This window comes from Zingiber officinale, chromosome 3B, assembly GCF_018446385.1.
Source record: "Zingiber officinale cultivar Zhangliang chromosome 3B, Zo_v1.1, whole genome shotgun sequence".
Classification (NCBI taxonomy): Eukaryota; Viridiplantae; Streptophyta; class Magnoliopsida; order Zingiberales; family Zingiberaceae; genus Zingiber; species Zingiber officinale.
In genome coordinates, this window is record NC_055991.1 from 6,141,932 (window position 1) to 6,154,681 (window position 12,750).

Sequence of the window (12,750 nt, forward strand, 5' to 3'; positions counted from 1 at the left end):
GAGGGGATGTATTAGAAAATGATTAGAGAAGAAGGGATTTAGGAGGTTGACAGAAATAATAGAAAGGGAATAATATTATTTTTATATTTTTTTTAAGTAGTTTTAAAATTATGATGCTCTTTTGGATAAATAAAAAAATGATTATTTCTTTTAAGTAAAAAGCGGGTTTTAAATAGAACCGGGTTTGAGTTGAAAATTTTGGTAAGAGAAATGTCATTTGGACGGACCAGACCGGGCCAACTGGACCAAGGAAGAAATGGATCGTCTAGAGTAAGGTGTTAATTTCAGTTAATTGGATAGGTTCGGGTATTATTATTATAATTATTATTATTATTATTATCACTTAATTCAGGTCAACACGGATCAATCAAATCCAATCGAAACCTAAATTTTTTTTCCGAGTTAATTTCGGTCCAGATCGAATTGATAAGTCAAATTTATTTTTGACACTCTGGCGGATACAGATCGAGCCTTCAACCCTATCCGACGTCTGGAATTGCTTTGGCACCTTTATTAGCAAAGTAAAACCCAATAAAGAGGTTATATATATATATATATATTATTTTTAAAATGGCACGGGATATCTATGCCGATTAATAAAAACTTAAATAAAAAATTTAAAATATATATTAAACTCTAATGATAACCTTTATAATCGCCGAGAGATCAAGACTTATGTCATCACAAGATATAATAGAATAAAAATGAGTATTTTTTAATTTATTCTGACAATCAGTGAAATATTTTTTAAGATCAAATTGATCATCTTCAAAAATAATTAATGAGATTAATTGATATTGTCATTATTTTAAAGAGTTGGAGTTGTTTGATCAGTGTAGTGTAGTTGTTCTGCATATCTTTTTCATATTTTATCCACTTGTACTAATAATTAATAATCTTTCCTGATTTAATTTTTCTATATTAAACTAGAGACGAATTTAGAACACTAGAATCGAACAAATCACTTTTTACCACTTAACTCAGAGACTTTTCCACCCGAAAGGGGCACGGCTGCGGTAACTGTCAAATTCTCTCGATCATAACACGGACAACGGTGTGTACTGATGGACTTAATTACCCATCTTGCTTCTTACATCCTACTCAATTGATAGCCTCTTCAATAGTTTGTACCTCTAGTTGGGCAATAATCACATCATTGCAATTACTACAAGTGACATGCCTTCTTCGTGTCCATTAGAAAATGTTGTGTTGACCCGATAGACACGCTACCTTCAACATTCAACAACCCCGCCAGCACGACAACCCACCTCCACGTTGACTTTCAAAGGCCGCCCTCAAGTCAACAATGAATGACAATATCATAAAGGTAAACGGTCGCAATCTCAGACGTGCCATGCCAAACCTTGTTATTGTTTTTCTCAGCCATTGACTAATGTAGCACCACAGCTGCGTAGGAGAATGGTAAACAAAACAGAGGATTGGAAACAACTTGCTTGCTTAACAAATTTAAAGATACACACGAATTAGAAACTTTGTTTCAGTCACACAGGAAGTGGAGAGAATACCTTTATGTACACAGCGAATAGCGAATACCTTACTTCTATGTTCCTCGTAAATTTTACATCGGTGTCGTCGGTCGGTCGGGTCGGCAAAGAGAAGTACAGCTCGAAAGAATGTTGCAAAGCCACAAGGAAAATGGAAGGATCAACAATTCTAGAAATATGTAGTTTTGTGCTTGTTCTTGTTTCAGTTTTATCTGGCCCCGCTTATCAGCTGCAGAGATCCATCCTTCATCAGCTTAGAGCTGAGGTTACTGAACCGCTCCCTCGAGTATTGCCTCGATGCTTTCCTCCAATCCGTGCCGGCTTTCATCATTGCTGCGAATTCCTCGTAGCTTATTCTTCCATCCTGCGACGAAAGAGGTCCGATGTCAGCTGACATTGTTACAATTGCCAGTGCAGCGAACTTGTGAAGTGAAAGATTATGACATCCCACCTTGTCTGTGTCTACGTCCTGAATGATAGCGTTGATAACTTCTTCGCGGTTTGGACCCAAGTCGTCGACCAAGGAATCGCTGAGTTCTTCAATTTCTATGTATCCACTCTTGTTCTGATCAAAGTGTGAAAATGCTTTGTGCAGGTGTTCATCGTTTCCAATCTTGCGCAAGTGGATCGATAAAGCAGCAAATTCTCCGTAGTTTAGGGTGCCACTTCCATCGACATCAGCCTGTACAAAATTAGTTGCAATGACCCCTTAAATTATCTTACAACTAAAAGAATAGGAGAGGAGGTTTATCGGGACGGAAAAAAATAGCTGCACTAATATAACAACACAAAGGGACATGATTTTGCATTTGTGTAAACATGGTGGTTAAGGATTTCACAATAACACAAATAACATCGATAAGATGCTCGATTGAGTACTTACTGCTTCCATTAATATCTGCACGTCTGAATCAGAAATTTGGTGACCAAGTTTATGCAAACCAAGTTTCAACTCCTCAAAGGTTATTTTTCCATTTTGATTGATGTCCAACTTCTCAAACATTTCCTTTATGTCTGCAACTTCCTCGACAGAGAGATATTCAGCCACAATCTGTAAGAAAGAGCCAATTGTGTCAGCGGTTGATTTATTCTCGCGTGTGGATAACTGTATGTATCATAGACATAACTCACAAATCGACAAAACTCTCATTCTTGCAGACAACCAAAATCAACAGTTAAATGCCCTTAACAGTGTTGCACTATGGTCCATGAAAACATGGACACTTAATTCTATCTCTTACCCGTAGAGCTTTCTTTTTAAGCTTGTTCATCCCAGAGAACTGCTGCATTCTTGCTCGTACAGTTTCACCCAGATTAACATTAGGAGCTCTACTTGCATTCTGCAGCCATGTATGATCTGCAACATCAGATATACAATTTGAGTTCATAGATTAAGTACATTCTATAGAACAAACCGAAGAAATCAGGATAAACTTCTCTTGCTCTTACAAAGCATGCATGATATGCAAAGAAACAAGCAAAACTATAAATAAATCTCTTTATGAAGAATGAATTATTTGCCATCTCGACTTGTATGAGATACTGGCATGGCTCATTACTAACCATCCACTTGAGAGAGAAAATGATAAATTGATAGTTTCACATAAGAAAAACATAGTATTAGAAATATAGCTACATGAAAACAGATCCAAGATACAAGTTTTAGAAGTGCCAAGAACTGAGAAAAGGTATCAAGGAGCCAAGAGTTACCAAGAACTTGCTGAGCAGTCAACCTCTTCTTAGGATCCGGCTCAAGCATATGCCTCACGAGGTCTTTAGCGCTATCAGAAACCTTTGGCCATGGTTCTCTTTTAAAATCTACGTTAGAACGAAGAATTGCTTGGGCAACACCTTGTTCAGTTTCTGCATTGAAACAAGGAATTACACGACTGGTTCTTAGAAGCATGCCAGATGCAAACATCTCGGTTTGGATGGACTTGCAAGAAATTATAATTGAGTGATATACAGTTGGAAGTCTAAAATGGTTTTATTATCCTATGAATGAAAAATACCTGCCCAAAATGGAGGCACCCCACAAAGAAGGATGTATAAGATAACACCTGCACTCCAGACATCAACTTCAGGTCCATAATTTCGCTTTAGAACCTCTGGTGCCATATAATAAGGACTGCCGACAATTTCGTTAAAGCGCTCACCTGGGATCGAAAGGAAGACTATTACAATTCAGAAACTAACTAGCTAGCTTGTAATATTAAGACCACCTTTTCCATGAGTAATTGTAGGTAGAAAGTGGGCATCAACTAAAGTAAGAATCATATGAATCTTTACTTTTAACAACTTAGATAACATGTAAGAAGACCAACTGAAAAAGAAACATCCTGCAATCGAATTACCAGGTCTGAAAAACACAGACAACCCGAAGTCAATCGTCTTCAATGGGGCATTTTCCCTTTTGTTCCCAAACAAGAAGTTCTCAGGTTTAAGATCCCGGTGCATAACTCCATTCTTGTGGCACTCCTGGAAAGATATGATGAAAACAAAACAAATTAGTGTACTCCACAATCACATGGAATGCGGCAACCAGCACCGTTCGCTCAATGCCAACACGACAAACTACACCAGAGTAGGAACGATAATCCCAATCCAGGAGTAACAATAAAACTATCCCAATATCAAGAACATGGAGACATGGAGGTGCCACTATGAACAAAAAGGAAACTATTAATTGAAGTATGACAACTATTAGTTGAAGCTATGTTCATTTGTCAATGTGGAAACTGTTCTATGCTTTTATTGTGCTGGGATAGTTAACAAAATTGGTCTGAAAATGTATTGTTTATCTAAAACTACAACATGAAAAGTTTCATAGCAGTTTCCTTCGAAGATTCAGATGCCAAGCAAAATACAACATGATCTTAAAGTGAGAATCTTGAGTGTGTAATTTATACCATGAATGCAGAGAACTAACCTGAATGACTTCAATGATGGTACGCATGATTCCGGCGGCCGCGCGTTCAGTGTAATGCCCCCTGGCGACGATCCGATCAAAGAGCTCACCTCCCTCGCAGAGCTCCATGACGAGGTGGACAGCGGCGTCGTCCTCGTACGTGTCCTTGAGGCTGACCACGTGGGGGTGGTTCGGCAAGTGCCTCATGATCTCCACCTCCCTCCGCACGTCCTCGACGTCCACCGCGGTGCGCAGCTTTTTCTTGGAGATGGACTTGCAGGCGAAGCGCTCGCCCGTGGCCGTATCGGTGCAGAGGTAGGTGACGCCGAACTCGCCGCGGCCGAGCTCCTGCCCGAGCTTGTACCGGCTGCCGATATTGCGGCCGGTGGGGTTCTTGAGGACGACGAGGGTAGGGGTTGGCCCGCGGTTGTATTCGATCGAGAACGGATTCGGCTTCTTCTCCTTCTTCTTTCTCCGTGCCCCCTTCTTCTCCGGATCCGCAGGAGCGCCACAGCAGTTTCCCATCGCGATTCCGCAGCCTAAAGATCCGAATTCTTTGAAGCTTTTCCTTCAAGGACGGAGCCAAAAAATTGGCCTTTTCCGAACAAATCAGCGGATTCAACAAAGGCAAAAGCAAGATACGATCTTTGCGTCAAATCTCAACAAAATAAGCCAGGGGATGAAGAGGAAGTCGCTTTATAGAACTCGGGACGAATTTGTCGCCATCGCCGGGACCCAAAAAGGGCGCCGAACGCGGGAATCACTGGAACAAGCAGTAAAAATGGATTGCAACACTTGAAAGTTTCCGGAAGATGCGAACTTGGAGAAAGTTTGCGAACTTTGGGGAGGAATTAAGGACGAGCTGTGAAGGTTGGGCAGGTGGGAGATGGAGAAAGGACCACCACGACCGGTTCTACCTACTGTTCCCCCTTTGACCACCTCTCTCTCTCTCTCTCTATCTCTCCTCGCTTCTCATCGCAATGGGAAGACGGGGAGGAGAAAGGAAGAGAGAAGAAGACAATAATAAAATAAAAATGCAATCTTTTTCACGCCTTTATCTCATCTCCTTGCTGCCCTCCTTATAATCTCAAAGTTTTGTTTTTTCTTTCTTAGATTAATCAATCGATATCAAATAAATCCATTTTTTTTCTCAATGAAAAAAAACTTTGACGAATGCTTAAAATTTGCTATTTTGACTAAAATGCCATTTCTAGAAGATTATACTTTGACTAATTCTATTTCTCAGATATGAACTCTTTTTTTTTTTTTTTTTTGTATAGAGTTGACTTGGAATAAAAAAGTAGATGCTTAGTTTAGAAACGTTCAAGGGAGGCTGGTGAACTCTAAAAGATTTAAAAATAAATAAATTGCAAGGGTAAAACAACACTTTTCTTTCGGTTTCTTAATATTTATGTGTTAGTAAAGCTTTTTTTGGGGGGTAAAACAGAAAATTCAAAAAGGGGGCATTAATATTGATATTGCCAGTGAGCATTGAACCATCAACAAAAAGTAATTAATTCCATTCGTTATAGAATTAATTAATTTTTTGTTATAGTCGAGCTGAGCATTAATATCAGTTGACTATTTATAAGACAGTAGTTAATCTGTTTAAATAATTTTAAAAATAAAATTTAGAATAGACCGAACCAGACTTACGTACACATTTTTTAAAATAAATTTTATAAATGACCTTCGTATAGAGATACCAATCGGGCCAAGATAGCACAGCCCAATAAGCAATTAAGCCCCTATCCGTGAGTTGGGCCAGGCCAATATGGCTCATCCCCAGTCTAGGCGGCATGACTAAATGGGACAATGAGCCCGTTCTCACCTGGCGGCAGCTGTGCAGCGTAGGCTAAGGGGTCCTCTCAATTTAACAAACATTTAAGATTCAAGGATGGAGTCTTACTGTAGGATGAATTTTCTATTGAACAATTGTTACGGGAGATTTTTGGAAAAAATAATTGAATTTAAAATTACAAGATTAAATTAGTCTATTAGTCTTACCTATTGAATGTCTGAGCAAATAATTTTAAGCTGCCAGCGGAGTTGATTTTGACAAGGTTGAAGTTAGAATGTCACCCGACTATCAAGTGTTGCTGAGTCAAAATGAGTTCTCCTGAGTGGATCTAGAGTTGGGACACAAGTTGTCCAAATCACCTGCTGCTATGTTTTGAGGTTTTCTTGGATCGTCTGTACTTCTAGTCGCGGCGAAATGTGAGGATACCCCAATGCTATCATTGGTAGGTCTACCGAGCGGATGCATGGCAAAATGAAAGGATACCCGAATGCTATCATGAGTAGGTCTACCGAGCAAATGCACAATAGGGAGAAAGGGGGAAACAAAGTGGAGCATAATCTCTTTGCTAACATTTTATTTTTGCTTCAATTGGTCTGACATTCAACGCACATAAGTCGTACTCACACACGAGTTAACTTGGGTCACTATAATCTGAACCCTAAATTTACATCTACTACTTATCTATGCGTGAGAGAGAGTCTCTCTATACATTTGTTCATAATATTAATGCATGTGCCAATTTAAGCTAATAATAAAGTTAAAAGACTCTAATGTAGGACTAAAAACTCATACATAATAGACTCTAGTCTTCTCCATTCTTTTATTTCATTCACATTTCTAACATTTTCTGTAATAGACAATTGACCTAAGGGCATCTCCAACCCATCACCAAATCATCAAATTTGGTGTAAATTTAACACCAAATTACTCCAACCCATATACCAAATCTCACACCAAATATGATGATGTGAATAGTGAAATACCAAATATGATGTTGCACTATTCACATCACCATATTTGGTGATGGAGAGAATTTTTTAAAAATTTTATTATATTATTATAAAATCAAATGTAATTAATTAATAATTATTATTTTCTTTATCTTTATTTATAGTATAATTAAATGTAATTATAATTTATTATAAATTTAAATTAAGTGTATTTAATAACATATTTAAATTTTATTATGTATATTTATAAATATTTAATTTATTAAATTTATTATTTTAATTTTATTTAATATATTTTAATTATAATTACATTTATAAAATTATCACTAATTTCATAAACATAATACAATAAAATATTAAAATTGTTGATATGCATACATGTAAAAAATTAAAAAGAATAATAGAACATACTAAAGAATATTCCTGTTTAGTATGATATGGTGTGGATGGATTGGAGTTGAAATAGTGTTTGGTGCTGAAATTACACCATTTAGTGTGAAAATTACATCAAATTTGGTCATGTGAGTTAGAGATGATCTAAAAACTCTAGTTAATATATATATATTGTGAATATTTTTCAATTTATTTTGATGATCGATAAAACCTCTATCTCTCCATTGGAAATGATAATGACACATTCCTACACCCTCTCTTTGTCGTCATCTCCCTCCAGCAAGTCGGCTCGAGAATCCACACTGCGAGAGGACGCATCGTCATTCCCGCGGACACGACACTCTCAAACTCAACCACAAGTTTTAAGCTCAATAATGCAAAAAATTATCAATTAGAAAACAAGAGGACACGACCAGCCATACGCACCCATCGAATCCGCCGGAATATCTTCATTATTCTCTGAATCATGCAATTGTCTGCCATTTGAAGCTGCCGGGCAACAACATCTAATAGATACACATATTCTATGAAAACTTATCCAGATAAAGGTTCCATTATTTACACTTGCAATTCATTCAAACTTAAACCAAGCACAGTTAAGTTCATTCTTAATCCGCAGGCTGGAAGAGGACCTTGGCGATGTGATCGTTGAGAACATCCTCGGAGCAGTGAGCAACATAGTAGAAGCTCTTTGCCACAAGAAGAAATGTCTGTTTGGTTTGGTGCAAGTCGAGCCCTTGTTCCTCTGAAGAAGTACTCTGGAGCACACACTGAGCTAGCTCTCGCATCTTCTCCTCTAGTGTCTCCTTGTGCGTGCTCTGAGAGGATTTGGGCGGGAATTATTATTCGAATTGTCATGGAGTTGTTTGTCGATTGCCTGGAGGAGGGAATGTACCTTGGGGTCGAGCTTTTGTTGCAAAAGTCGATCACAGATGGAGGATAAGATGTCACAGTGTGGTTGAGCTAGAATTGAGTCGAAACGCCCTCCACAAGCCTCGATGGTCCTCACTAGTAACACCCCGGTTCCTTGCTCTTCATTCTTCCATGTCGATAACCACGCAATCCACTGCCAAAATGATCCAAATAGGTTCAAAGTAGTTCTAGATTTAAAACAGCTGTTTGAAGCGCGCAATCGAGAGCATTAGAGCCTTACGGCTACGAGTAAGTAGTTGCGCATTCGCTTTCGATCAGATTCCGCACCCAATACCACAAGGCCATCGACGAGTTGCTGGAGCAACTCGGCCAGCCACTCTCCGTTCCCACTCTTGCCTGCCCTGCATTAACATCACGTTAACCATTTTAAACGTGCCAAAGCACCAAGACAAATCAACTTCAAACTATGAGCAAGACGATAGTCCTTCTGGGTCCTAACTGATCCCTGGACAACAAATTGCCAAACTGTAACAGTGATTTGACTCTAACACACGTCCTAACAAGCATAATATGAGATTAGATCATATCGATTTGAGCTTAAAATAAGATGATCAAGGACAACAATAAGATGATTATATTTAGCTAATTTAGTTGTTTTGAAGAAGAGCCTTCGTGCAATGGTAAAGTTGTTTCCGTGTGATTTTGAGGTTATCATGGATTTGAGTTGCAAAAATAACCTATTGCAAAATGTAAAGGAAGACTATATACAATGAAACTAATGTAGTCCGACCATCCTGAAGGGGAGATTCATCAACAGTATGTTTGATTCCACGTGCTTAAACTCGACAACTTATTATTGATTTGGCCCCCAAGAAGGCATGGTCCTCCATCTATTGAGAGGGGCAACTTAACCATCGCTTGCTGCAGGAGCAGCTTCAATAATTGCAGTAAGCAGAAGTACAATTGGTCTTAGCCAAAACCAAACACTGCATTTCACACATTGCAAGTTGATATCTACGCCAAGTTTCGAGAGTTTTCGATTCTTAAATTTGAATGGGATGGTGTCTAGCACTGACCTGTTGGTGCCATGCTCATTGCTGCAGCAGTCATCAGCATTGAGGAAGTTCAGTATCAGTGCTTGTCTCATAGTTTCAGTGCATGAGTCCCTGCCAAAGTAGGCTGAAATGGCCTTCGAGAAAACCAGGGTTCGAACCCAACCCAACCTCTCAGTCTTGCGTTCGGGTTCGAATATGCAAGAGGCTGCTAAGAAGAAGTCCTCCAACAGGGTTCTTCTGCTCACACCATGCCATCCAAGGCCTGCCTCCTCGTACCACCTTAAGTGGAACCACACAATTGAAACTTGAATAGGTTGACTACTTGTACGAAACTGAACCAATGCAGGTCTCAATTAGAATAAGAAATATTTGACATACTTTTGAAGATAGAGCCACTCCAGCTGATGGTGAGCTTGGCAATGGTTAAAGTCCAACTTAGCCAACTCCAAATACATATCATTGTTCACCAGAGGCATCCTGCCATATCACTCTTTCAGTTAATCATTCAGTTAAGTAAACAAGTTTAGTAAGTAGATAGCTTAAAGTAAGGAACTGTGATCAGTAGATGAGCTTACCTGTAGAGAGTCTTGCCAATCCAAATATCACTCCCCCCTCCATACTGCTCCAAGTAGAGTCTTGCCTCGACACGAGGCAGGCTCGCGTACCAGGGGAAATCCAGAGCATACTCCACCTGCTCCGTCGATCAAACGACGATATGGTACTAATTCGACACAAGTAGAAACTGAAATTTATCTGTTTTAGTTGGACAATTACCTCCCCGGGCAAATCCTTGGTGATGATCCATTTGTCGAGCAGCTGGTGTGCAGCTTGTTTCTCTCGCAAGAAGGCATAGGAGAAGCTCTTAGCTCGCTCCAGTATCTCTTCCCCGGGGAAGGCCACTTGCGCCGCCCGGTTCAGGTTGTACATCCCCGTCACCGCTTGGTTCGACTGCCCTGGGAAGCACACGAATTCCCCGTCCTTCTCGAATTGCTGCAGCACATCTGCATGGATCAATCAACCAATCAAACAGGACTACTCCGTTTAAAGTGGCAAGTGATCGACCACTCTGCTTGATCTGCTCGCTCACCGGGGGAGACAGGGTAACCGTGCAACCGCAGCAGGCGGAACCCCATCGACGTGTCGTCGATGTCGAAAACCCGCGAGTCCTTGGCCCAACAAATGCCGTCCTCCGTCCAGTATCTGCAAAATATGGACAACTCAACACTCTGCTGCATTCCAACAAACACCTGGCGAGAGGAACAAGAACTAGCGAGCTCGATCACCTGTGCACGTAATCGAGGCAGTCCTTGATCTCCGGCTTGAAGTAGCGGGCGATGCCGAGGCGTTGCAGGCGGTCCACCACCCACAGGTGCTCGAAGAGGTCGACAGGGTACACGTTCGGCACTGCAGCAAATTGAATCCAAGGTCAAATTTTTCTGGCAGAATTGATGAATTAATGGATTCATACCTCCTCCATCGAATCTACGGACGATTCGCTCGAGATACTTGAGGCAGTTGCCGTCGCCCGTCTGCATCAGCGCGTAGGCGGTGGAGGAAGGCGAAAAGAGAAAGGAGCCGTCTCGGCACTGTAGGCGAAGAAGCTTCTCCCAGTCCAAGCCAGCCATTCCTTCCATGCTATGCAGCAGCGTGGTCGGCACCTCGTGCAGCACTTGTTTCGGAATCCTGTTTAATTATCGAAATAGCACTCAAGCGTCGAACAAGCATTGCACTGTAATCGTAGCTCGCACCTCTTCAATTTAAGGTCTCTCATGGCGGTTATGCTTTGCAAACAAGGGTGCGAGTAGGGAATCTCCAGCCCCAGCTCCTTGGCCAGGTCCATCAGCGAAGGGAACGCCACCTCGAAGCCAATGGGCATGTGCTCCGCCGCCTCCTCCTCCAGCCTCCACATGTTCTCCCTCACGTACTCCACCCCTGCACCGTGCCATTTATAGCACTCAGGTACGACCGTACGATGCACGAGCGTCGTTAAAGTAATGAGCGTAATTCATTCTACCTCTGAGGCACTTGTCGGGGTGGAGATTCCAGGAGGCGAGCACGACGGCGCAGGCCAACGTGTTGATCAACCGGTCGTGGGCGGAGAAGACGGCGGCGTCCCCCCAAGAACCGTCTCCGAGCTGGTTGTTGGCGATCCACCGGAGGCTCTTCGGAAACAGCGGCCGGTCGGTCCTCCCCGGGTCCCTCGCCAGCGCCACCCACGCCGTGTCGTACGCCGAGACGCTGATCTCCCCGTCCTCCATCGACCGCAGAATCGCCTTCACCTCTTGCACCATCCCGCCTATCGTCCTCTGCAAAAAAGACTACAGCTAGCACCCATCTATCAATGGCGAAAGCAGCATGCAGAGCCCGTTGATGAACGAAATTGACCAATTACCTCTTCCAACAATAAGACATGTTCCTGCTGTGGCAATTCCAGAAGCGGCAAAGCTCTCTGTATCAACCCACCACCGTAATCTGCAATGTGAATTCAATTCAATTCAATTCAATCAGAGTGGGCCTGAAAGCGTTCAATCTCGGTTACAATTTACACGCATGATCCAAACACAGAAACTTGAACCGAATTCTGCTGCCTCATCTCTTCCTCAGATCTTAGCCTCATCTACGCAGTAGACGACAGGTGGCGGGGCTTGTCAGGGCGTCATAACAACAATCTGTTCTCCTCTGTTTCAGTTCGATGATAATTAAACGAACGAACAAACGATACCTGGAGGAGGAGGAGCGGCAGTAGTGCTGGGTCTGGTCAATGCATGCCTTCTCAAGCTCTTCTCGACCTTCACAGTACTGATCGACCTCAAGCTCTTCTCCCGCGCACCTGCACGCAATTCAACCAAAGCACCTCCTTTAGGCTCCCATGCATGGAGCATGGACCATGCAAACTAGTGGCTGACTTCAAAGGCCAACTTTGAAGCTCAATGAATTAATAATGAATGAATTTACCTGCAGGAAGCAGGAGGAGAGGCAGGGGCGGGAGCAGTGCCGACATCATGGCCATCGTCGGAGTCATTGCCTTGGCAGGCCGGGGGAGAAGAAGAAGAGGAGTTAATGGTGGTGGGGGGTGGGAGGGGTGGCGTTGGCTTATGTAGGGGAGGGAAGGGGGAGTTGAAGGAGAAGGAAACAAAAGGGAGGGGGGAGGAATATAACAAAAGGAGCAGCCTGAAGAGGGAATGAGGCCAAAGGATGTCTTAGGGAGATTCCCACGGAGAACAAATACGAGGATACCTTCTACTGTGGTGGTAAAAGGTGGAGT

At 41.9% G+C, this 12,750-nt stretch overlaps 2 protein-coding genes across 3 annotated transcripts; both read right to left on the reverse strand.

The window, feature by feature from the left end:
- Positions 1 to 1,439: 1,439 nt before the first annotated feature.
- On the reverse strand, positions 1,440 to 5,462 carry LOC122055682 (calcium-dependent protein kinase 20-like). Its single transcript, XM_042617225.1, has 8 exons — positions 4,435 to 5,462; positions 3,860 to 3,983; positions 3,518 to 3,661; positions 3,216 to 3,368; positions 2,747 to 2,862; positions 2,389 to 2,556; positions 1,957 to 2,187; positions 1,440 to 1,869 (listed from the first exon to the last, which is right to left on the reverse strand). Exons 1-8 carry the CDS (start codon positions 4,936 to 4,938, stop codon positions 1,714 to 1,716), a joined length of 1,596 nt encoding a protein of 531 aa, XP_042473159.1. The 5' UTR covers positions 4,939 to 5,462; the 3' UTR covers positions 1,440 to 1,713.
- Positions 5,463 to 7,975: 2,513 nt separating this feature from the next.
- On the reverse strand, positions 7,976 to 11,982 carry LOC122055681 ((-)-kolavenyl diphosphate synthase TPS28, chloroplastic-like). 2 transcript variants are annotated; one of them, XM_042617224.1, is made up of 13 exons: positions 11,878 to 11,982; positions 11,500 to 11,791; positions 11,234 to 11,417; positions 10,954 to 11,168; positions 10,769 to 10,889; positions 10,573 to 10,685; positions 10,260 to 10,486; positions 10,061 to 10,176; positions 9,864 to 9,962; positions 9,507 to 9,764; positions 8,711 to 8,831; positions 8,453 to 8,623; positions 7,976 to 8,375 (listed from the first exon to the last, which is right to left on the reverse strand). In XM_042617224.1, exons 2-13 carry the CDS (start codon positions 11,774 to 11,776, stop codon positions 8,166 to 8,168), a joined length of 2,112 nt encoding a protein of 703 aa, XP_042473158.1. In that variant the 5' UTR covers positions 11,777 to 11,791; positions 11,878 to 11,982; the 3' UTR covers positions 7,976 to 8,165. The 2 variants fall into 2 exon arrangements, with proteins under 2 accessions (XP_042473158.1, XP_042473157.1); XM_042617223.1 differs by having other exon boundaries at positions 11,500 to 11,803; positions 11,878 to 11,969.
- Between the last annotated feature and the right edge of the window lie 768 nt (positions 11,983 to 12,750).

Excerpts from the sequence above, each read along its gene's own strand:
- LOC122055682 (XM_042617225.1), bottom strand. The coding sequence starts at position 4,938 with ATGGGAAACTGCTGTGGCGCTCCTGCGGATCCGGAGAAGAAGGGGGCA. Across the intron at positions 3,662-3,859 it reads GTCTGTGTTTTTCAGACCTG|GTGAGCGCTTTAACGAAATT; the intron begins GTAATTCGATTG and ends TTTCGATCCCAG. Across the intron at positions 1,870-1,956 it reads AGGACGTAGACACAGACAAG|GATGGAAGAATAAGCTACGA; the intron begins GTGGGATGTCAT and ends CTTTCGTCGCAG.
- LOC122055681 (XM_042617224.1), bottom strand. The coding sequence starts at position 11,776 with ATGGTGCAAGAGGTGAAGGCGATTCTGCGGTCGATGGAGGACGGGGAG. Across the intron at positions 10,177-10,259 it reads CCAAGGATTTGCCCGGGGAG|GTGGAGTATGCTCTGGATTT; the intron begins GTAATTGTCCAA and ends TCGACGGAGCAG. Across the intron at positions 8,376-8,452 it reads AACAAAAGCTCGACCCCAAG|AGCACGCACAAGGAGACACT; the intron begins GTACATTCCCTC and ends AAATCCTCTCAG.